This window comes from Hyaena hyaena, unplaced genomic scaffold (genome assembly GCF_003009895.1).
Source record: "Hyaena hyaena isolate Hyena2069 unplaced genomic scaffold, ASM300989v1 scaffold_675, whole genome shotgun sequence".
NCBI lineage: Eukaryota > Metazoa > Chordata > Mammalia > Carnivora > Hyaenidae > Hyaena > Hyaena hyaena.
The window spans coordinates 836,477-860,428 of record NW_024081303.1 but is presented as its reverse complement, the minus strand read 5'-3'; the positions used below and the strand labels follow the sequence as shown (position 1 = coordinate 860,428).

Below are 23,952 nucleotides of genomic sequence, written 5' to 3'. Positions count from 1 at the left end.
AAAAAAGTGACCAGTTCACTCAGTTGGCTACAGATTTCATCCCTAATGGACCGTTAAACAATCATAGCTGTCCCACAAATCCAGTGTCAATTTGCTCAAAAGCAATCCAACCTTTCCTTTTCGCTAGAACCTTTTATTCACTATATTACGATTGTTAAGAGATAGGTATCCAGGACCAGCCTGCCTAGAGCTTTGAATCCAGGCTTTACCATGTAAAAGCTATGTAACCTTGGGCAGGGGACTGAATTTCACCAGACCTCAGTTACTCCTCTATAAAAGAGGCTAATATCAATTGAGTTACTCTGAGGACTCTATCAAATATTTATCTAAAGGACATAGCTCCATGCCTAGAAGAAAGTATAGATCAGCAATATAAGTGATACATATTACTTACAAGAGAGCATATTACTTACCTCCATAGGTATTTTTATAGGAGAGCTATGTTGGAGGACTCTAGATTTTTTTTGGATTAGATTGTGTTTATCAACCAAATGAGCATGTTATCCTGTCTACTGTTTATACCAAGCACATTACATACTGTGCACCTATGCAAGGGCATGTACTGAATGAAGGAAAATAGATGAACAGAAAAACCAGAAGGATGCCTCCTGCCTCACATGAAAATTAGCCCCAACTCAAGACCATCCTACAACCATAATGAACACCATTTCACACTAGTACAGCTCTAAGTGAACAAGCAAGCCTTGGATTGAAACTTAGAAACCCATTTCACTGGCATTTGAAATAAATTTCCCACATGAAATTGGCAGATGAAATATAAAAAGAGAATTCTCAAAAGTACTTTAACATTGTAACAATTATAATGAAATTAATCCAACTCAAAAAATAAAGTTTAACATGGAATAACCTTTCAGGCATTTTATAATAGATATGTTTTGCAACAAGAAAAAAAGAGTCAATTATTTTTAAAAATCAGTTTTAAACTTCAGAAATTTAAGAAATGCACATTCTGTTATTAAAGAAATCATGACAATCTGTCCAATAATTATACTACTTCAAGTATATTTTGGCTTTCATGGCATTAATCATTCAATAAACATATACTGAAAGAGCACCTACTATACCCCAGATACTGTACCAGGTATTGGGTATAAAGTGATACACAAAACAAACAACATCAAAATGGCTATCTTCAGGAAGAGCCAATCTACAAACAAGGCACCTGAGCAAAAACTGAACAGATATATAAACAAAGTAAGTGTCTAGTAAAGTAAATTCCCTTTAAATAGGAAACTGATACTATGCTAGGGTAATCACAGGGGCTAGAGATGATCAAAGTTTCTCTGTGACCATAAAAAAAGGTCTTCCAGTCTCTTTTCTCATCAATTATTTTGAATTACCATGTATTATTAATGATGATTGGATCTGGGAGTTAAAATTTTGTGTTTCTATGATGTTTGAATTTTCAAATAAGAATGTTTTACTTTTGTAACTGATAAAAACATTTCTGACCATCTTCAAAATCCATCTCAGCAGCACCTACAAAATGAAATCATTCCTTTCCTGATTAACAACCAAAGAAGTCTTATTTTTCTTTGAAACTCCATAGCACCTTGCACTTTTCTTATGGTGACTATAATCATTACTAAAGGTATTAACAAACATTTTCTAGTAAGTATAATCTGATTACTTTTAAGTACAAATTGTCTCCTGAAATATCAAAGTAGCCAAGCAGATGTTCCACTAAATGAGCTAGACTATTTAATTAACACTTTAAAAATGACTCTGGAAATGGGTGCTAGAAAATAAATAACAGAATAAACCATTCATACTTATAAAAAGTTGGGTAAATTTTCTTCCACAATCTTGTTTCAAGAGCATCACAATCTTTTTGTTAAAAGAGTTCTTTTTGTTTTTAATATTTATTTATTTTTGAGAGAAAAAGAGACACACTGTGAGCAGGAGAGGGGCCAAGAGACAGGGAGACACAGAATCCGAAGCAGGCTCCAGGCTCTAAGCTTTCAGCACAGGGCCTGATGCAGGGCTAGAAATCAAGAACTGTGAGATCATGACCTGAGCCGAAGTTGGACACTTAACTGAGCTACCCAGGTGCCCCCAAAGAGTTCTTAAAGAGTCTGAATGCAAATCATTCCAGTCAGTGATAAAATTTTCACATTCTCAACTGAGATCTGACACTTTATTAATGCTTATCAATAATTTAAAAGAAGGAACTCACATTAAATATAAAAATTTCAATTTCTTTGAAAAAGTCACAATGTTCCAAAGGAGCTTTATACACAGAATTAAGATTTTTCAAGTACTATAAAGTACTTGCTATGTCAAATATAAATGTAAAAATCCTTTAAAAAGATATCAACTAAATTTATCCAAAGAGCTTAATTTCACACACACCTATCTGGAGAATTTGGACGTTTTCCGACTAGCTGATTGGTTGGTGGTTTTGGGGTTCTAATTTTTTTCTTCAAATTAATGTTTTGATCTAGAGCCTTAACTACCATATCAGAAACTTTTTTTAAAGGTAATTTAATAATAATAATTGTAATGGTTTCTAAATATGTCCACAAATACTTTGATACTCCTCCCTTCAAGAAGTGGAGCTTAATGGGGCACCTGGTTGGCTCAGTCGGTTAAGCATCCAACTTCAGCTCAGGTCATGATCTCATGGTTCATGGGTTTGAGCCCTGTGTGGGGCTCTGTGCTGGCAGCTCAGAGCCTGGAGCCTGCTTTGGATTCTGTGTCTCCCTCTTTCTATGACCCTCCCCTGCTCACAGTGCCTCTCTCTCTCTCTCAGAAATAAATAAAACATTTAAAATATTTTTTAAAAAGAAGTGGAGCTTAATTCTCCTCCCCTTGACTATGGGATTCACTTTGCAACTGGCTTGTAACAAATAAAATAACTCAAAAGGGATAGTCAAGAAACAGATCATGAAGAGATACTGTAGCTTCCATCTTGGTTACTCTCTTGCATCACTGGCTCTGGAAGAGGCCAGCTGCCAAAACATGAAGAGCAGTCCATGTAACAAAGAACTCAGGACTCTAGCCAACAGCCATGTAAGGGGAGCAATCTTAGAACAGGATCGTCCAGTCACAGTCAAGCTTTCAGATGATAACAGCCTCACCCACCTAACATCTTGACTGCAACCTCATGAGAGGCACTGAGCCACAGCCACCCAGTCACGCCACTCCCAGATTCCTAACCTTCAAAAACTAAGATAATAAATAAATGCTTATTGATTTTAAATCAATAATCAAAGCTATAAGGTTTGGTGTAATTTGTTACACAGCAACAGGTATAATTACAATAATGCTAATACAATAATGGTGGCCCTTCAAGTCATTCAAGGGTTTGGTTTTTTTTTTAATTACTTATATTCTAAATATATAATTTATCATTTGAGGCTTGAAACACTGTCAGGGGTATGGCATGGTATATGGCCCTGGGTAGCAGGCAAAACCAAATGTGCAGAGAGCAAAGGAAAATTCTCACCACCCTGATGGGTCCTTTCCCAAGCCCCTATGGGCATCAGAGGACTTGGGGACCTGTGAGCACCCACAAGGCACGAGAAGAATCTCTGCTGCCTGCCCTGCCTCACCCTGCCTCACACCAGGCTCAGCTGCCACCCTGGCCCCAGCTGCATCAAGTGGAGGAAGCAGAGGCAGAGGAGGGTGGTACCATGGGCCTGGGCTGTGTCCTCCACGCTGAGGGGATGAAGACACTGCTGCCATGGACAGCCCATGCCAGCCACAGCCCTTAAGTGAGGCTCTCCCAGGTTCTGTGTCTCAGCACTTGGATGCTAGCTGGGCCAGGACTGGGGTGAAGAGTTACCTGCCCTGTCCCCTGCTACCCTCCTACCACCAGCCAGGAGCACCTGATGATGCCTTGGTGGGGAGCAGGACCCCCAGGGCCACAGCCCCTTCCACCACAGCCAGCCTCCTGTGGGAGGGCTTCAGCAGACAGGATAGTGGTGAGATGCAGCCGCTGTAGAGTAAGAGCACTACAGCACTAGTCACCAAGGAGTACTAGCAACTGGTGGCCAGGGAGCCCTGCCTGAGGTCCCCAAAGGGAAATGGGCAGGAGCAAGTGGCCCTTGGGCCAGGCAGGAGAACTAGGAGGCAGAGGCCAAAAGGAAGGGTGACACGTGCTGCAGCAGTGGCAACAGTGAGGCCAGTGTGGGGCTGAGGGAGGAGGGACTGCCCATCGTGTCCAAGCGCCTGGCCCTGGACTAAACTCTACCCTGCAGGTGGTACTATAGCATCAGTGTCAAGGATAACTTCCTAGGGGCAGCACTGAGTGGCCATGTGCTGGCTGAGGTAGAGGCCCTGAAGCAGAGGGGGCACCAACGTGATAGGCAGCTCATGAGCCAACAGGCTATTTCACCATGCAGCTTCTGCAGGGACCAGACTGCCTGAGTAGAAGGCCATAAGCCCAGCTGCCAAAGCACTGGGGTCCTCATGGCCCACATGGATGTTATAATCTGCCACTGTGTTGGGTGCTAAGTGGCTATGTCATCCACAGCGCCTCAAGGCCATGGTGGTATTTTACTGATTCAACGGGCAGGGGTACATAAGGCATGTTGACAATCCACATGGCAGTGGGCACTGGGTCACCTGTATCTATTACCTGAATCAGAACTGGGACATGAAAAGTGCATGGCAAGCTGCTGTAATTCTTCCCTGAGGGCTGGGCCATGGTAACCAACACTGAGCCATTCTTTGATGGGTTGCTTATTTTCTGGTCTGATCAGTGGAACCCCCATGAGGTGAAACCAGCCTATGCCACCAGGTATGCCATCAGTGTTTGGTATTTTGATGTAAAGGAATGGGTAAGTATTAGCTAGCATCCGAGTAGAAAGGCGTCCAAGTACCTGTGTCATAGCCGATTACACTCACATCCTGGCCAGCCCAGAGCTGCATGGACAGACAGCTTGTCCTGACTTTGAGAGCGCCTTTGGCCCCATGCTGTTGGCCCAGCAACCCACCAGTCTCAGTGCCTGCTCCTTTTCTGCCAATGCTGCTGCTTCCAGCTTCATCTCTGCCTTGCCTAGTGTGGAGGGCTCATCTGACATTGAAGCCCAAGGAAGAAGAAAGACCTCTGCTGCCTGGTAATGGGGCTGGAGTTGTGACCTGGGCAGGGGCCAGTGTTGGGAGCTACTGGAGCTGGGGGCCTGTGGCTTACCCTCTGTGGTCCTGCTTCTCCCAGGTGTGAAGAACTAAGAAGGCATTGCCGCCTCCCACCAGGATACAGGATTGGGGGTTGGGAATGTCATAGCCTCTGGCTGGTAAAAGTTTGCTGGGGGTGGAGAGTATCTCCAAAACCCCATTCCTCCAGCCTGGAATGTGAGATGACTCCCCAACCCCATGGCCATGGTACCTTTTGGAATATACTACCACTGTGTGGACAGGATAGAAGGTGCTGGGAGGAGCATGGGTGTGAAAAGTCCTGTCAGACAAGAAGGAAATAAAAGTTTACTTCTCAGAGCTGCCAAAAAAAAAAAAGAAAAAAAGATTTAAACACTCTGACACAAAGAAGAAAACTTGCCTAAGGCGCATGAATCATGTGTAGAATCAAAAATTCATGGCAACTAAAAGATAGAAAAAAACATTTACAGATATTATGAATAAGATGATAAAATGAGAAACAACTTCCTTAGGAGTAAACTTAAATTTAAGCAGGCAACCACCTGAAGAACAGAAAACAGGAACAGTTAGGGGCGCCTGGGTGGCTTAGTCGGTTAAGTGTCCGACTTTCGCTTAGGTCATGATCTCGCGGTTCATGGGTTCGAGCCCCACGTCGGGCTCTGTGCTGACTGCCAGCTTGGAGCCTGGAGCCTGTTTCAGTCTGTGACTCCCTCTCTCTCTGACCCTCCCCTCCTCACGCTGTCTCTCTCTCTCTCTTAGAAATAAAAAAAACATAAAAAAAAGAAAAAGAAAACAGGAACAGTTAAATGAAAACTGAAGGAAGAAAGCAGAAAACCACTGCTTTTCATCACAAGCTCCTCAGTCTACTTTCCTACCATGTTCATGCATATCTCTGAAGAAAATAAAAATAGCAAACTGCATGCACTTACTTGCCACTGTTAGCCAGCTGCCTGAACTCCTTCACTGTCATGGCTTTTTTCTGGATGTTATATTGAGTAAACAGTCCCGACTGCCCTGTGACCATCTGCTGAATTGGTGCTGGAATAAGCAAATTATCAATGTCATCATAGCACTGCCTTGGCTTCCATTCCCGAGGAGGAATTACCTAAAAATAAAATAATAAAATATTATCTGGGAAATATTCCAATGGACTACAAAGAATTTCTCAGCATTTCTAAAACAAGTGTGTAAAACAACAGTGAGGATTCAGATTAAGGGAACACTTGCATTCTCTTGAATATTCACCTTACAAATATGATTCTTTAAAAACAGCAAAATTTATTGATCACTATACCAAATAGTACTTTTACATCAAATACTGTACTTTTACCAACTTATTTTTTTGTTGATACTATTAACCTCTCAATTTTAAAGGTAAAATCAAGAGACACACAGAAGCAAAATAACTTGCTGAAGTTCAAATAATGCCTATATTAATATGATAATTCTCTTTAAATACCTTTCACACAATATAGCAAACAGCGTAGTAGTTGGTATACTAGTAAATGTTTAACCATCAGCTTTCCAGAAAGGTAGAGAAATCCCTGGTTTGTAGCTCTTGCCTATTTCTATGATGTAACTACTCGCAGCATGGCAAATTTGAGTTTACCATCATGACATAATTGAACACAAAGTTAGAAAGAGATGTGCATTATCAATTTTTATGTTCCTGTATGAGGTTGTTCAGCACACCACTTTTTTCCAACACAATTTAAACACTTAGTTCTTAACAATTAAAAGATCAGAGGCACCTGGGTGGCTCAGTTGGTTGAGCGTCCAACTCTTGATTTCAGCTCAGGTCATGATTCTAGGGTTATTGGGTTGAGCCCTGTGTCAATCCAATTCTCTCTCTCTCTCTCTCCCCCCTTCTCCCTCTTCTCCCACTTGCACTCTCGCTCTCTCTCTAAAATAAATAAATAATTTTTAAAAAGATTATCTTTAAAAAAAATTTTTTTTAAACAAAGAAAAGAGGAGCACGTAGGTGGCTCAGTCAGTTAAGCGTCCGACTTCAGCTCAGGTCATGATCTGACGGTTCATGGGTTCGAGACCCGCATCAGGCTCTGTGCTGACAGCTAGCTCAAAGCCTAGAGACTGTTTAGGATTCTGTGTATCCCTCTCTCTCTGACCCTCCCCTGCTCACATTGTCTGTCTGTCTGTTTCTCTGTCTCTCTCTGCCTCTTTCTCTCTCTCAGAAATATTTTTTTTTATTTTTTTAATTAAAAAAATAAAATAAAATAAAAACAATGAAAAGATCAGTAAACAATAAGACCAAAAAAATGGTCGTGTGATTAAAAATTAGAAGGGAAAAAGTTATAAACTCGTGATTTATAGCTGGAATTTATCCACCTTCAGAAATTGTTTTAATTTTTAAGATAAACTTCAAAGAATTAATTGCAATACATAGATAGCACACATTAATAAAATGCACAATCACAAATAACTGTGAATTATTATAAAGCAAACACCAGAGTACCTCCAACTGCCCATCAAACACATCTCTCTCTTGCCCAAAAGGTAAGAGCATAGCATTTACGATATTCACTTCCTTGCTGGAGTTTATAGTTTTATGCCTGGGTATGCATCCCAGCACTGATTTTTTTTTTTTTTTAATGTACAGAACCGCAATCATCCATATACACATATCTTCTTTGGTTTATCTTTTCTATTTCACTCAATATTTTTGTAAGGTGTCAGATATGATGGCCTATGATATTACAGTTCATGAGCTTGAGCCCTGTATCCACCTCTGCACAGTCAGCGTGGAGCCTGCTTGGGATTCTCTCTCTCCTGTTCTATCCTCTCTATTGCTCATCTCCTGCTCATGTGCAATCTCTCTCACTCTCTCTAAGAATAAATAAATTAACTTTAAAAAAAAAAACACATATGATGGCCTACATAGCTGAAGTTCATTGATTTTTCACTCCTACTCAGTATTCCTTCATACACATATTTATCCATAAATGGGTGACCATTTATTGGCCACTTGTTTTTTTCTGCTTATAACCTTTTGCAAGAATACTGCTATTAATATTATTGCATGCATCTTCTACTGCATATGAGCACAGTTCTCTAAAATAAACATGTATACACAGATACTCCTAACAGTGACATTATTGGGACACAAGATATGTATAGATCAAATTTAACAGTTATTACCAAATGTTTTTTAAAGTGACTGAACCAGTTCACAATCCCACCAGCAGTGCATAGAGAGTTCCTGTTGCTTCACATCTTCATCATCACTTTATATTGTCTATCTTTTAAATTTCAGTCTTTCTTGTAAGTTGTGTAATGGTAGTCAAGTGTGGACTTTATTTGCATTTTCCTAATTATTAAAGAAATATTTTCATATATTCCCTATGAACATCCCCTTTTGTAAAGTGCTTATTCAAGTCCTACCCATTTTACTATTGCACTGTTGGTCTTTCTCTTATTAATGTATAGGGATTCTTTAAATAGCCTGGTTATTCTTGGATGTGTGTATGTATACATTTGCAAATAACTATATGCATATGTGTGTATCTATTAAATATCTTCTCTTACCCTATCACTTGCCCTCCAACCTTAAGAGCATCCTTTGATAAATATTAAGCTCTTAATCTTAACAAAATCCAATTTGTTCATTTTTGCCTTTATGGGTGCTGCTTTGATCTTTGGTTTAAAAAAATTTTTTTTCCTACTCTGGAGCATGAAGGCATTCTATTTTATATTATAGTGTTTTAAGGTTTTGTCTTTCATATTCAGATCTATAGTATTCCTGCAACTAGCCTTTGTGAACTCTCTAGGTCAAGCTTCATGAAATGAGAAAATGGGGTCAGAAGAATGAGTGACTTGTCCAATGTTAAACAGCTGACAAATGACAGTATTTACTACAAAAAAAAACAACAGTGCAGTGTCAAATCTAAAGTTAACTTAATTTTCATTGGCAATATAGAGATATTTCACATTTTATTTCATCTGAGGTATGTTAGTTTACAGTGAGAATAGAGGGGTGCCTGTGTGGCTCAGTGGGTTAAGCGTGCAAGCACTCTCTCTCAAAAAAGAAATAAATAAACATTTAAAAATAAAGTATTGAGTATATGCTTTCTTTTTTTTATTTTTTTTATTTTTTTTTTTAGGAGAGAAAACATTTTTTAATTGGCCCTTGATTTTATCATCTGTAAAATGGCAATATAATAATATGCTCCTTCCAAGTTGAAACAAGAAAATGAATACAAAGCAGTTAATTCAATGTATTTAATATCTGGAATTATTATCAACAACACTTATACATACATAAATGTGTATGTATACACACGTATATACCTATATATTACATGTGTTTTTTTGTATATGTATACTGATATACATATGCACACACAAATATATTCATTTCATAAGGCTCAAGGTAAACAAATACATTGTTAATAGCTGTTGCTTTGTTTTTTCACATATTGCTATGCACATCTGCAACTTGTGGTTAAATCTTTTTTTTATTTTTTTAAATGTTTATTCATTTTTGAGAGATAGAGAGAGACAGAGTGTGAGCAGGGAAAGGGCACAGAATCTGAGGCAGGCTCCAGGCTTTGAGCTGTCAGCACAGAGCCCGACACAGGGCTAGAACTCATGACCTGAGCTGAAGTCAGATGCTTAACCAACTGAACCACCCAGGTGCCCTTTGAGTTTATGTTTTCAATAGCATATAATCTCTATTCTCACTTTTCTTTTATTTCTTTTTGAGAGAGAGAGACACAGCAGGGGAGGGGCAGAGAGAGAAGGAGAGAGAGAGAAAATCCCAAGCAGGAGCCACACTATCAGCATAGAACCCAGTGTAGGGTTCTAACTCGCAAACCGCGAGATCATGACCTGAACCAAAATCAAGAGTCGGACGCTTAACCGACTGAGCTATCCAGGCACCCCATACTCAAAACTTTAAAAAAATAGGGATAATTGTACCAAACAGATATGGATAAACATACTAAACTGTCTTCATAACATACTGAAAGGGAAAAGGGTTATAAATGCTAACTTTTTCTTCATCAGAACTAAGTGTCGGTAATTCAAAAAAATAAAACATGGATTGATTCAGGCTCCTGTTTAGAAATAACTATATTTACAATCAAAATTAATATTATATTTAAAGTTTAATATTTTCCTGTCTTGTAGAAAAAAAAGTTTGTAGCAATTTTATAAATTTAGAAAAGCAATGAATACCTTAAATTTACAAAAATTAAACATTATCTTTGTAAACATTTCATATATGTGTTCACACTTATTTTTGATCAAAGTGTTCAGACAGAACCTTAAAAATTTGTAAGTGCAGGCCTATAACAAAAATCTTATTTTTGAACTATAATTTTAACTCTCAACACATCAGATTTTCTTACATAGGAAATGGAAGCACAACATACGCAGGATTTTAAAAGATTCGAAAGTTAAACTTTTACATTCAATCAGTCTAACTGAAGGAAAAACCTATTCCTCTGAAAGTTTACCTTCTTGAAAATTCTATCAAAATGAAAATATACATTTTATTTTATTTCAACATTTCCCCAAACCCAGCCTGGACTCTATATCCAATAGAAATTTTCTGACTGAAATCTATACTTGTACTACTTACCTTGAAATAAGTTGCTATTATCACCGTTTACCTACTGAGGAAGAGGCAGGAAGAGGAAGAACCTTGCAATCTTTCTTCACACCTCGAAGACACAAAACTATGTAATGTGCATAACCTATAACCTAGGATAGTCTATGTCCAGATTACTGTTGTGGAATAACTTTACCCATTTCATATGTAATAAAGGTTCATCATAATCCTTCTCCACAAAAACACTGTAAATTTTACATTTAAAGAGACTAGCATTCTTCACTTTCCCAACCTGACCACCATCTTTTATATAAAGTCAGGGTGTCAAATCTCTCACTATGGAAATAAAAGTTAAAATCTAAAGTATAAATCTAAAAATGTTCATTAAAGAAAAATCTAAGGCCAAAGTCACTACTATTGGAATTACACAACCATTTTTTCCAAATCATATTTTAAGATCAATTCATTAAATTGTGCATTAACAAAGAATCTCATGGGTGGCTCTGTCTCCAGGGCTTGACCGCAAAGCAAACTAGCAGCATTAATACAGTTTTGATTTTTACAATTTTATTTGGTGCAGTTTTACACATTTGCTTTGCTGCAACTTCCAGGAAAATAAGGCAAGTAGGTGAAACTGACTTTATGTGACTTGATATAAAAGATAACACAAATGGCAAAAAAAAAACTCACCCAAAAAATAAAAAAAAACAGTTCATTTTATTTCTAGTAGAAGAAAACGAGACAAGATTGAATAAATGTATCTCTCCAACTTTGTAAATAAATCTCACCAATAAAAAAAAAAAATGTCTAAGGGCTCCTGAGTGGCTCGGTAGTTAAGCATCCGACTTCGCCTCAAGGTCATAATGTCACAGTTTATAAGTTTAAGTCCCACATCAGGTGAGCTCGAGCCCAGCTTCAAGTGAGCCCTGCTTCTTTCTCTTTCTCCACCCCCCCCCGATTCTGAGATTCTCTCTCCCTCAAAAAAAAAAAAGTCTAGACTCAGCTGTGTTTTGTTCAACATTTAGAAAACTAATTGCGGTTCATAATGCCAACAGTAGCACAGGTGTACCCTGTGAGCCTGCAACTCCCTTGTGAGGGTGTGTGTGTTGCTTCCCCTCCTAATGTTACTAAACATGCCACCCTACCACAGGATACTCACTAATCTCAGTGGAACACAGTAAGATCTGTTTTCAAGAAAGAAAAGGAGAGAAAAACAGGACAAAGGGCTGCATTCAAAGCCCAGAGAAGGGGACAACCAGTCACCCCCAACTTCCTTCCACCCAATTAAAGTCCAAATCCTTGCTAACCCACTGCTAGTTTATGGTCAAAATTATATGTGGCAAACGATTCTGAAAATACATTCTCTTCAACTGAAGAATTATTTTTCTCTTCAAAGATAACTGAAGTGTTGAGGTTCCATAAAGGAGTTCTTTAAGAACTAACTCAATAAATAGGTTAAAGTAAGAATTCCTCATCTGAGAAATTCATTATAAACCTCTTTACTTTTCTCTTTGTTTTCTCTTTATTTTCCTTTTCAATCTCTCACCCACCCCTAATAAACTTTCACTCTACTTAATATCCCCAAATTTTAAACCTTTTCTAGGAGGGTCTTCAACTATACATAACAAACTGAGAGACCTCAGGGGATAGATACAGTACAAGCCAGGAGCATCCAGATGCAGGAGGACCTGAACACCAACCTCTGCAATTCTGGAAGTTCTCTCTTCTGATATATGCTCTTAATGTTACTGGACCTCCCCTCAGAGTTGGGGATTCCAAGGAGCACCCATAACCCAGCCACAGTCAGTAGGCTCTGGCAGAGCTCAGGAACTTATATGAGGTGATGCTGACAAAGCTACAGAAACCCAGATTACAAGTTTAACATTTAGAATAATAAAATGAAGTTAAGTGCAATAAAACATACTCTTCTGAGGTAAAATTTTACCCTCCCTCACCCCCCAGCCTCTTATGAGGGAAGAAATGGCAGACAATCCATCTCAGGTTGAGATCAAAGGATGAATTATATAGATGATCTCTTTTTCAAAGTTCTAACTTTGGGGCGCCTGAGTGGCTCAGTCAGTTGAGTGTCTGACTTCAGCTAAGGTCATGATCTTGCAGCTCCTGAGTTCAAGCTCCACGCTGGGCTCTGTGCTGACAGCTCAGAACTTGCAGCCTGCTTCAGATTACGTGACTCCATCTCTCTCTGTCCCAACCCTTCTCATGCTATCTCTATCTCTCTCAAAAATAAACATTTTAAAACAAATTTTTTAAAACAAACAAATAAACAAACAAACAAAAAGTTCTAACTTTGGGTCTATGGGTACAAACCTATAATGCAATCCTCAGTGCCTTCTGTGATCCTTAGCATATCATAACTACCCCTGACAGGAGTCTCTGTTCCTACTCTGTCTCCCTACCACATCCATTCTTCATGCAGGAGCCATTGTGACATTTTCAAGATAATGACACAAAATTACAAATAGCCACCATGTCCTCCTCTCCTCTGCTTTAAGCCCACCAATGCTTCCCATTGCACTTAGAATAAAACCCCAATCCTTACTAAGGCCAAACAAGCCCAGTAGTATCTGGTCCATTCAGGGGCCCTCACCTTACTTACCAATCTCTTCTACTATTCACTGAACCCAAATCCACCTTCCTCCCACATTTAAAGCTCAGGTCAGCCTCCAGGTCTCTGGACTTGCTATTCTTTGCATCCCCACATCTTGTTTTCTTTATATCCTTTGGGTTCCTGCTTAAATGTCTTTATTTCACCACCCTAAGAGGCTACCGCTACAATATAAGCTCAAGGGGGACAGAAACGTGGTCTGTTCTATGCCATCACACCCACCAGCACCTGGCATTGGACCTGGTATGTAGCAGGCACTCTCCACACTTGCTAAGCAAGTAACTGAAAAGAAAAGAAAACAGGCAAATCTATACAGAATGAAAACAGATCACCTAGGGTTGGGGGAATAGCTCTCACACCTCTGGAGCCCCATACATGGATACCTTTGTTTCTAGGAGCCACTCTTGGTTTGTTTTGTTTAAATAAAAAAAAAAAAAAATCCCTAGAACATAACCTAGCATAAATAGGTAAAAGAAAAATAAGATATTATTCTGTGAAAAATCAAAAGCCCTGCATGCATTAAGAAAAACAAATCTCCCATATCATGAAGACTAAGAGTATAAATGAAAGGCCAAGTGATTGTTTTAGGTTTAAAGGATCTGAGGATAATCACCTTTGCAAGACCCGCTCGATGGGCTCCTTTAGACTCCATGTATGCAAGGTATTTGTTGAACTCCCGAAACTCCTCCATGGAGGGTCTGAAGGTCATGATCTTACAGCTGGGGTTCAGAGGACTCTCCACCTCGGCCACCTCCATAATGACTAGGGCAGTCTCTGCAAAGAAGATGATGCGGTCATCAGCACTGAATTATTGTGTGCTTAAGGTTGGCGGTCATTTCTCCCAAATAGCATATAAGCATCCCCAGGAGAAGCTCTTCTCCTGTATTTACCATTCCCTCTACCACGCCACTAAAGAGATTTCCTAATCTCTCCCTGGGCTCCTGGTGGGAAAATCTGCCTCTCGTCTTCCTCCTCCCAAGTTCCTATTTCTGTGATTCAATCACTGACTGATTGTATTACTCACCTCCTCAAAATCCTTCCTAGTAAAAATGAATTTTCTAACTTCACAAGTTTACAAAAGGTGTTGTTCCTATGTACCAGTTCTGAAACACTCTGTCATACACGCACCTGCATAAAGGCCTAGCCTAGGTTGAGTAGTGAATGGACTATGTTCAACACCGCAGCACAGACCTGACTTTAGGTGTGCTTCCACTTGTCATAATATCTTTCCTAGAATAATTTACAAACTACCCATTCAGCAAAACTACCAAGCACCAGACTGGAGACAGAGAAACAGATGTTTGTCTTCACCATCCAAACTGATTGTTTAGAGGCAGAACAAACTTCAACTCAAAACTGTACAGAGGCAGGAGTAACTAACTCCACCTAAATTACTCAGAAATGACTTTCCCAGAAAGGAACACAGTTAAGACTTATCAGAAGGTGTGAGATTTGAAAGAATGCCAGATGAAAGAAAAAGCATTCTAATCAGTGAAAATACCTGGAAGTACCATAAAGACAGAGAGAGTTTAGTTTGTCAGGAGCTTAGAAAAGATTACAGAATTTAAAAGTAAAAAAGTAGGTAGTAGGCTGTGTTATAAAAATATGAACTTAATCGTGCTGACAATAGTCAGGATGATTCCCTCAACATTTATTAATCACCTAATACACATGGAATGCAAAACTGGGTAAGAAGCACTGGCCTGCCTGCCCCAAAAAGGAGTCCTGTCCCAACCCACAGTATGCAGTAATAGCACCTGGCATCTGACAATCCAAACCACAAATACAAAGCTTTCCTTTTTTTTTTAATAAATTTAATTTGACTGACAAAAAGAAAAATTGGGAAGGGATGAAATAGAAAAAGATGAAAACATGCTATGGGATAATAAGAGGTTAAAACAGATCAGGGCTACAGATAAAGATGTGAATATCATTCATTAAAGGTTTAAATAAGCATCTATCTCACAAAGTACATGTGGGGAGAATCAAAATTAAATACTGCCACCCACTAAGAATTTTAATGTAAAGGAGAAAATAATCTGCATGGATATACATATATTAATACATGACAGAAAATATTCTTCTTGCCTCATGAATGAGGCATACAAAAGAAAAACCCTTCTAGGCCACCTCCCTGCCCACCCCCCTTCACACCTGTACAGATACACAGGCCAAAATCCATGGGCTGCAGAATGGAGGTCTAATCTCTATGCAGGATACACATGATCCTTTAGAAGCGCCTAGATTAAGCCTTTACATAACTATCAGGCCTGGTCCCTCACCACAACCTGCATTATACTTTAAGCTCCAACAATTTGCACCAATTTGTGCTTCTCTCAACAAACAGAGCTCTCCATGCCTTTGCCCAAACCACTCCCTCCCATGACAATAGCCTTCACATACCTCCTCACCCGGCAAGATTCTCAACCCATCTCAAGTAGGCATAAGTGAACCATCCTGTGTGTTTTGACCTCCCTCTCTGCATTCCTTATAACAGTTGCCTGTCCCAATGGTTGACACTTATGATCATATGCTGAAACTTTAAGCTCCTCAAAGGAAAAGCAGTCTGTTTAAGCCCTAACTTCAAGTCTGAGATCCAGCCTGGTTTGTAACATCTGCTATAATAACTATATGCCAACTGAATGAAGAAATAATTGACAAAATGTTAAAATATATACATAAAATAATATCAAATGCAGGAAAAAGGAAAGCATTGATCTCAAACACAGGAAAGCTACTTAGAAAACAAACGCATTTGCCTGTGATAAAGAATAATAGAACATAAAAATCTGAGCAGTGAAAAAGTGGAAGAAGTTCTCAGATTACCTTTGTAGAAATATTTGGTACCTGGAAGGCAGCCTTACTTTTCTCCTGGCCAAAGAACAAAGATGGCATGTGTAGCTCTCTAGCAGAGGAAAAAGCCACTAGGAAAGAAATGAGAAATCCAGCCAGTCACTCAATGAACAGTTACTGAATGCCTAACTGCTGAGTAGGCATTCAGGAAGGAATGCAGAGAAACCCTAACAGGTGTGGAGTGAAATAGACAATAAATAAGTCATAAACCCTCTGAAAAAGAAACCAGGGAGTAGCTATTTTATACAGGGTAGGTGAGGGAAGACATTTCAGATGCCCAAGAGAGGGAATAAATCTGCAGATATCTGGAAGAAAGGCATTTTGAACTAAGCAACAGCAAGGAGCCTCTTGGGCTCTTCAAGGAATAGCAAGGATGTAGTGTGACTGGAACTCTTAAGAGAGAGAATAGTGAGAGGGGAGATGAGGAGGGGAGGAGTTTGGGGGAAGTAATCTGGGGCTCTTCCCCTTCTTGTACATTTCCCATTCTTGCTACATGCATTTCCATTCAAGGACATGACATGACTTTCTAAGGTAACTCTCTTGGAGGATTTTAAGCAAAGCAGTGAGCAGGATCATCACTCTGGCTGCCGTTCCAAGCAAAGACAAGACTGAAGCACAGAGGCAATTTACATCAATCCAGGCAAAATAAAATGGTGACTTTGACCAGTGGAAGGAAGTAAGAAGTGGTCAGATTGCAAATATATTTGGAACAGAATTTCCTGATAGAAGTGAGAGAAACATACAAGATTTTTGGCCTAAAATACAGAACAATGGTTCTGACAAGAAACTGAAGCCAGGAGAGTGTTAAGATATGCAGCGAATTAGTAGCAATCAAATTAAACCCCTGCCCAGTTTGCTAATTGGCCTGTGAAACATACTTTGCCTCCACATGTCACTACTCCCTGACTACACAAAAATAGTTCTACCTACAAATCAGGTACATATACGAAAGACCTGGTTAGCTTACATTGCAGACCTTTTTCAATTTATAAAGGTAATATATGATCATTATAAAATTTGAAATACACTAAAGTATATGAAAATTTAATGTTGTTCCCACCACCCTAATCTTTGCCAAAATGACAGGCAAAAAAAGTCTACTATTAAGTTTCTTTTATTTTTAAGTTTATTGAGAGAGAGAGAGAGAGAGAGAGAGAGAGCAGAGAAGGGGCAAAAAGAGGGAAAGAGAAAATTCCAAGCAGGCCCTGACTCAGGGCTCAATCCCAAAAACCATTAGATCATGACCTGAGCAGAGATCAGGAGTCAGATCTTAACCCAATGAGCCACCCAGGTGCTCCATGTTTCCTTTTATTTTTTTTAAATACTAGTGATATTGATCATTTTGGCACATTAATAACCATTTTCATTTCATTTTGGGGTTTCCTTCTTGCGTTCTTTACCCTTAAAAGGTAGCTTATAAATTTTCTGCTCCTTGAGGATTTTTTAATCCACATTTATCACTTCTAAATTTAATCATGCTGCTACAATCAAATTCCCAGCTGCCCTTCTTTCTCTTTTGCCTTTATTTCTCTGAATCATGTAGAAAAGTAGGTTTAAAATGCTCTTGCAATAATATTTCCTAGTCAGAAAAAAGACTTATATTTTGGGAAGAATATACCTATGATTTTCAGCTGAAGGTGATGCAATAATCATACACCTCTTTAAAGACTGAGTCCCCAAAGTGAGTGACAGCAATACCTGTGATGACAACTTTGTTGTTATGCTTCTACAGAGCTAGGATTCAATGTTTGTATAGACCACTTAAACCAAATAGCCATTATTTCTGGTAAATACCCTAAGAATTTTTTCTTAATGAGCTAAAGATCTTTTTTATTAAGCGAAGAAAAGTCTAACACTAATTCATACACCTATAACTCTCCCAAGCTTCTTTTCTGAAAAGTTTTACCTTATCATGAAGGACAAACATCTCTTCTTCTTATTTTAATCTTGTATCTTTATTTGGCAATAACAAAAAGAAACTGGGGCTGAAGCCTTCCTGCTAAATGTAAATCTATATCCCATATTGCTTTCTTGTGTGCACCTGTATTTCCAACTTGTGTTCTCTTATTTAAGCAACTTCTATGAAAAACATAAAAATGGATAGTTCTCATCTTAGGGGTATTATTTTCTTAGAAATGCCTACCCAGAGAACTGGTCCACACTGCTGTCTCCGAAGGGAACACTTAAGGATCTACTATAAAGTACAACCCTGGGAGATAAAGCACTCACCATTTAAGCAGATAATTTATTAAACTAAGAAGAAAATGAACTAAGGCATGATTACCAGCTGTGCTGATATTAGAAGAGAACACTCCCCCACGGTTCCTGACATGCACTTGCCAGAACACTGGAGGCATCCTTTCCAATCCTCACTCCTCCCTCCCTACAGTGAGATTTTAAAAGAAACTAAGCAGTCAAGGCCCAGAAAGAACAGGTGTGACTACCTACTCTATTTCAGTTCCCAAGTGGCAAGTCCACCAGAGGCAGCTGGAAATCTCACATTTCTCTTTAAAAAAAAAAAATGTTTATTTCTTTATTTTGAGAGAGAGAGAAAGTTAGTTTGTGAGTATGCAAGCTGGGGAGGGGCAGAGAGAGAGGGAGAGAGAGAGAACCCCAAGCAGGCTCCATGTTCAGCTAGGAGCCCAACATAGGGCTCAATCTCATGACCCTGAGATCATGACCTGAGCTAAAATCAAGAGTCAAATGCTTAATCAATTGAGCTACCCAGGCACCCTGGAAGTCTGGCATTTCTATTGCAACACTGAAGCTCACCCAGTTTGGTCTCACAGTGAGCCAAGTAAGCTTCTACTTGCAGAGTGCCTCAGTCTGGCATTGTAATGAGCTCAATTATGTCCTCCCAAAAGATGTGTTAAAAACTAACCCCTAATATCTGTGAATGTGACTTTATTTGAAAACAGGGGTTTTGCATATATAATCAAGTTAAGATGAGGTCATGCTTGATGAGGATGGACCCTAACCCAGTATGACTGGTGTCCTTAGAAGAAGGGTCAAAGAGGGAAGAATACTATGTGAAGAGGGAGGCAGACTATAGTCATGCTGCTGCAACCAAGAAATGTCAGCAAATACAAAAAGCTAAGGCAAAGGCACAGAACACATTCTTCCCCAGATCCTTTAGAGAAAGCATGCCCCTACCGACACTTTGATTTTGGCCTTCTAGCCTACAGAACTGTGAGAGAATAAATTTCTCTTGTTTTAAGCCACCCAAGTCTATGGTTAATTTGTTATGGTGGCCCTAGCAAGCTAACGCAGGCATCAGGGATCAGAGAGATGGGAACATAGTAGACTGCCACATTCTCCAACCCCAGCTTCACCAATAGTAAAGCCTATAATACTCTGACCTTTCATCTGACTTCTTAATCTTTCTCAGTTGGGTAGAAAAGTGGCACACCACCATGAAAATGCCATATTAGCCATTAGCAGTGTCTATCTAGGAACTGAACCACAACAGGGACACTGGGCTTTAAATTCTCCCCTCTTCTGTCATCCCAAGACATCATATGCCTGGAGCCCTAAATTAGAGGGCAAGATAGCAAAGAAAATCCTCAGTCTATTAATCGTTTTTTGCCTAAGCCAGACCTCAATCCTCTCCAGGGGACCCAAGCTGCTTTTCTTTAACCTTCTTGGTCCCATTCAAATCAACAGTCCACCTTGCTCTACCAGCCTACAGAGACCAGAAGTAAGAATGGGAGCTTGACTCAGGGAGATAGTTCTGGGACAGAAGAGTCAAGGCAGCAAATGAATCTGTGTAAAAGTTTCTTTTATTGCACAGAAGTTACGATGGGTCCCAGGAGAAGGTTCCTGAAGAGAAGTGATCCAAATAAACACGTAGATTCTTTCCAACAGTTATACTGGCCAACTCACAATCCTGACCACAGCAATCTTATACCCTTGGTGGATGGGAACAGGCAGAAGTCATCTTCCTGGGCCAACTGAGCAGGGCTTCTTCTCTCGTGCACCAAAGATCTGGCAAGATTAACAAATACTGGAGCACTCAGGATGTCATCTCCTCAGAATTAAGTATGCTGGTGTTGACCAGCAAAATTATCAGGTATTCACTCTTGGCCCCACCCCACATAACATTCCTTTCCTGGGTCAGACTACAGCCAGGTCTAGACTTCAGTGGGTCAGGAGAAGCAATTTTCCTTCCATGAAATGCCCACAGTGTAACTGATTGTAGTTGCAAACCCAAAAGTCTTCCCAGCACTAAATCTTACAATAATAATATCTAACTTATATGTCCACTTCAGTCTTGCATCAATTTTTCAAATGCATTGAGTCAGATATTAATTACATAAGTCATTTATTGGTTTTCCTTCCTTTATCTCTTACACTTCCATAAGTGTCCACCAATAGGAGTCTGGTTGAATCAGTGTGGTACTTCCTACAATAGAGTTCAGGCAACATAAAAAGAATGAGAAAGATCTCTAAGTACAGATCTGGGGTGATTTCCAAATTGCACTCTTAAATTAAAAAAGCAACGTGCAGAACAGAGTTTATAATACTCTACTTTTTGTATAGGAAACAAGATCAGACCCATAAAAATGGTTACCTATAGGGAAAAGAAGAGACAGGTAAGGAAGCAAAACTTTTGTGAGTATAGCCCTTTATGCAGTTTTAACTCAGCAATCATGTAAATGATATACAAAATTAAAAACAAAATCAAAAAGAAAAAAAAAAGCCAGGCATAAAACCTGAAAAACAAATTAGCTGTATAATAAGTCAGTGACATAGGCAAACAAGGAAATTGCTTAAATAACTCTGAATTACAGTATTTAGCCCATAAATTCTAACAGGATATATTTTAGGATATAGGATGATTTTTTAAAATATATATAAATTACATTTCTTTGCCAGATTGTTAGTAATAATATTAGCGTTGGATCTCTTTTAACTTTTACAGGTATACTATAAGATACAGCAAGTAAGTAATAATGCTAATGTCATTAGGATTCAAGAGTTTCATTATAGGGGTGCCAGGGTGACTCAGTGGTTAAGTGTCTGACTGTTGATCTCAGCTCAGGTCTTGATCTCAGGATCAAAAAAATGCCAGTATAAAACCTCTGATTACATAAAACTTTAATCTTTCATTAGAATTTGAAATAGCAATATGAACTCAAGATTTTTTTTCTCTTAAAATGTTTATCTTCTAATATTGCCCACTGAAAAAGACTTAGAAACAATGACAAAACAGTAACAAAAGTTACTGCACACAAATTATGGTCTCTAAATATTATATTTCAATAAAGAGAACCAGGGATATTTGAAGAAAAAGCTAATTCCAGATCTGGGACAAGACGTGTATAAGATGTGACTAGAACATGTTGTTCCAGAAAGAAAGCAAGCTATCAAAGACTTCAACACTAAATCACTACTAAGAAAATTAGATATCATGTGCCTCCTGATAAGATGCACTGAGAAGAATACACCATCACTTATATGGCTATTCCAATGAAAAGTAAGACTGTTATAGAATAAAAAGAATAAAAACTATGTGCATCAACAACTGGCCACCAGATATCTGCACAGGAAAACAGTAGAATAGTGTAACAAAGGAGAAAAAAATAAGATTAAAAGAAGAATAACACAATGGATGCCTGGCTAGCTCAGTCAATAAGCAACCCTTGATCTCAGGGTCATGATTTCAAGCTACATGCTGGGCATAGAGCTTACTCAAAATTAAAAAAGAATATTGTCAAAAAGCAGTAACACAACTAGAATAAAGGGTCTTTAATATGTTTTATAGGTATGTATATACATATCTATACTCTTATAAACATGAGAATGTCCTCATTTAAAAATTAGAACATTGAACCTTTTAGATTCAAAACTCAGACTTTTTCTAACTGCCTTATCTGTTATTTTAAACTTGTAATGTTGAATGGCAGAAAGAGTTCTTTTATCAACAGTCAACGTCTACTAAATAGGCAACTGTTAGAAAATGGGAGATGAGGGTTGGGGGGAGACAGATTCTATTCAGTCATAGCCTATACAACACAACAACCACCTAATTGTTAGAAATCCTATTATCTTTTTCCCTTGGAATAAAGTTTCCATTCATCTCTAACAGTACAATGGCCACAACAATGTTGATTAATTAGTCTGTACCCAAATCCTTAGGTTGAAGCATTAGACTAAACAAAAGATTACTGTAGCCAATGACAGTTACTTGGCTTTCTGGCACTTAAACTAAATTGACATCACACTGGTAATCTCAACCAAACAGAATTGGCATTTTATTAAAAATTACTATTACGATGGGTGTTGAAGTAAATCACCTTGTATATTTATTTCAGATTGTGACTTCACTTAAGAGGCAGCCAGGTCAAGGTAAGATCATACCTAAAGGCCAGAAAGAATTGGACTTTTTTTAAAGTAGGTACCATGCCTAGTATGGGGCTTCAACTCATGACCCTGAGATTGAGTTGCATACTCTACAGACTGAGCCAGTCAGGCAACCCCAGAACTGGATTCTTATCCCTCCTATAAGGAGAATAACCTACATTCACCCCAATAGAGAATAGCCTACATTCATGTTGTCCATTCCATCTATTCAATCATCAGTCTCGCTGCAATCTGACATCTCCATCCAGCAGTGCATTGAAATCACTCTGGAAAAGGCTGCCCGTGACTTTCTAATTGCTATAGGCTACATGCTGTCTTTAGTCCTCTTCCCAGTCTCTTTGCAGCCTTTAAAACTGGGTAAGTCCTCCCGTAGTACAGCTTCTGCAGATGAGGACATATACCATCCTCCATTCACTCTCTCATGATTAACTCCACCCTCTACCCTGAACTCTTCTTTGCACTCCTCCAGAGCCAAATCTTTCACTACTGGTATACCACAAGGTTCTTTCTGTGGTTGTCTTTCCTTTCCATCAGTCACAGACAGACACTATGGGAAATTTCATCCAACTGTCCTTACCAATACCTCAGAAATATGCAACAAGGACCTCTCTCCCCTGAATCCAAGTCCAGCAAATCTAAATACCTACTCGGCAGAGCCATCTGGAGATGATTCTCAAACTCGACAGAGACAAATTTTAATCCAAAAGTTAATAGGGATCAAAAGGAATCTTTTCTACAAAATCTGCTTCTCTACCCTACAGTCCCAATCCTAGTACATTCAATCCATCCATAGTCCTGTTTGCCTTTCTCAGCCAGCACTGACCAGACCAATCCTCAAAAAGCTTAGAAGTCCAAGAGGGAACATGTACACAGGTGGCAGTAATACCATAGGCCAGGGTTATCTCACACATAGACTGCATTACAAAGCCTTTCCTGAGCAACACTCCCCACCAATAGTGTCATTTTTAATGCTCTTCTCACCCTCGCTCCATATATGCAGTCACCCCTCATTATTCCTGGTTTCTGCATTTGCAAATTCACCTACTTGCTAAAATTTATTTGTAACCCCCAAACCAATACTTGTGGCACCTGCATGGTCATTCATAAACATTCACAGTACTGAAATATTTGAATCAGCCAATATGCACATCCCTCAGCAGAGGTCAAACAAGGCAATCCCTCCTCCTGTTTCAAACCTCAAAACTGTAAACAAATATATTTTTGCACTCTCTTTAGTGCCAGTGGTATTTGCATTTTTTGTTTCTTATTGATGATTTAGCTGTTTAAAACAGCCCCCAAGCATAAGTTCCTAAGTGCAAGAAAACTATAATGTGTCCTATGACAAACTTCAGGCATAAGTTACAGTGCTGCTGGCATGAGTTCAATGTTAATGAATCAACAATTAAATATTAAATAAGGT

The 23,952-nt window shown here is 38.9% G+C and overlaps 1 protein-coding gene and 1 pseudogene across 1 annotated transcript in view; one reads left to right on the top strand and one right to left on the bottom strand.

Moving 5' to 3' along the window:
- Positions 1–23,952, bottom strand: part of KDM4C (lysine demethylase 4C) — a gene marked incomplete at its 3' end in the record, with an annotated part of 240,575 nt that overhangs the window by 197,964 nt on the left and 18,659 nt on the right. The window contains exons 2-3 of the mRNA XM_039217112.1: positions 13,930–14,090; positions 6,051–6,226 (exon numbers count right to left, since the gene is read on the bottom strand). Of these exons, the coding sequence (XP_039073043.1) occupies positions 6,051–6,226; positions 13,930–14,073 (320 nt within the window). The remainder of the gene's footprint in view (positions 1–6,050; positions 6,227–13,929; positions 14,091–23,952) is intronic.
- Positions 3,707–4,858, top strand: LOC120220126 (annotated as a pseudogene).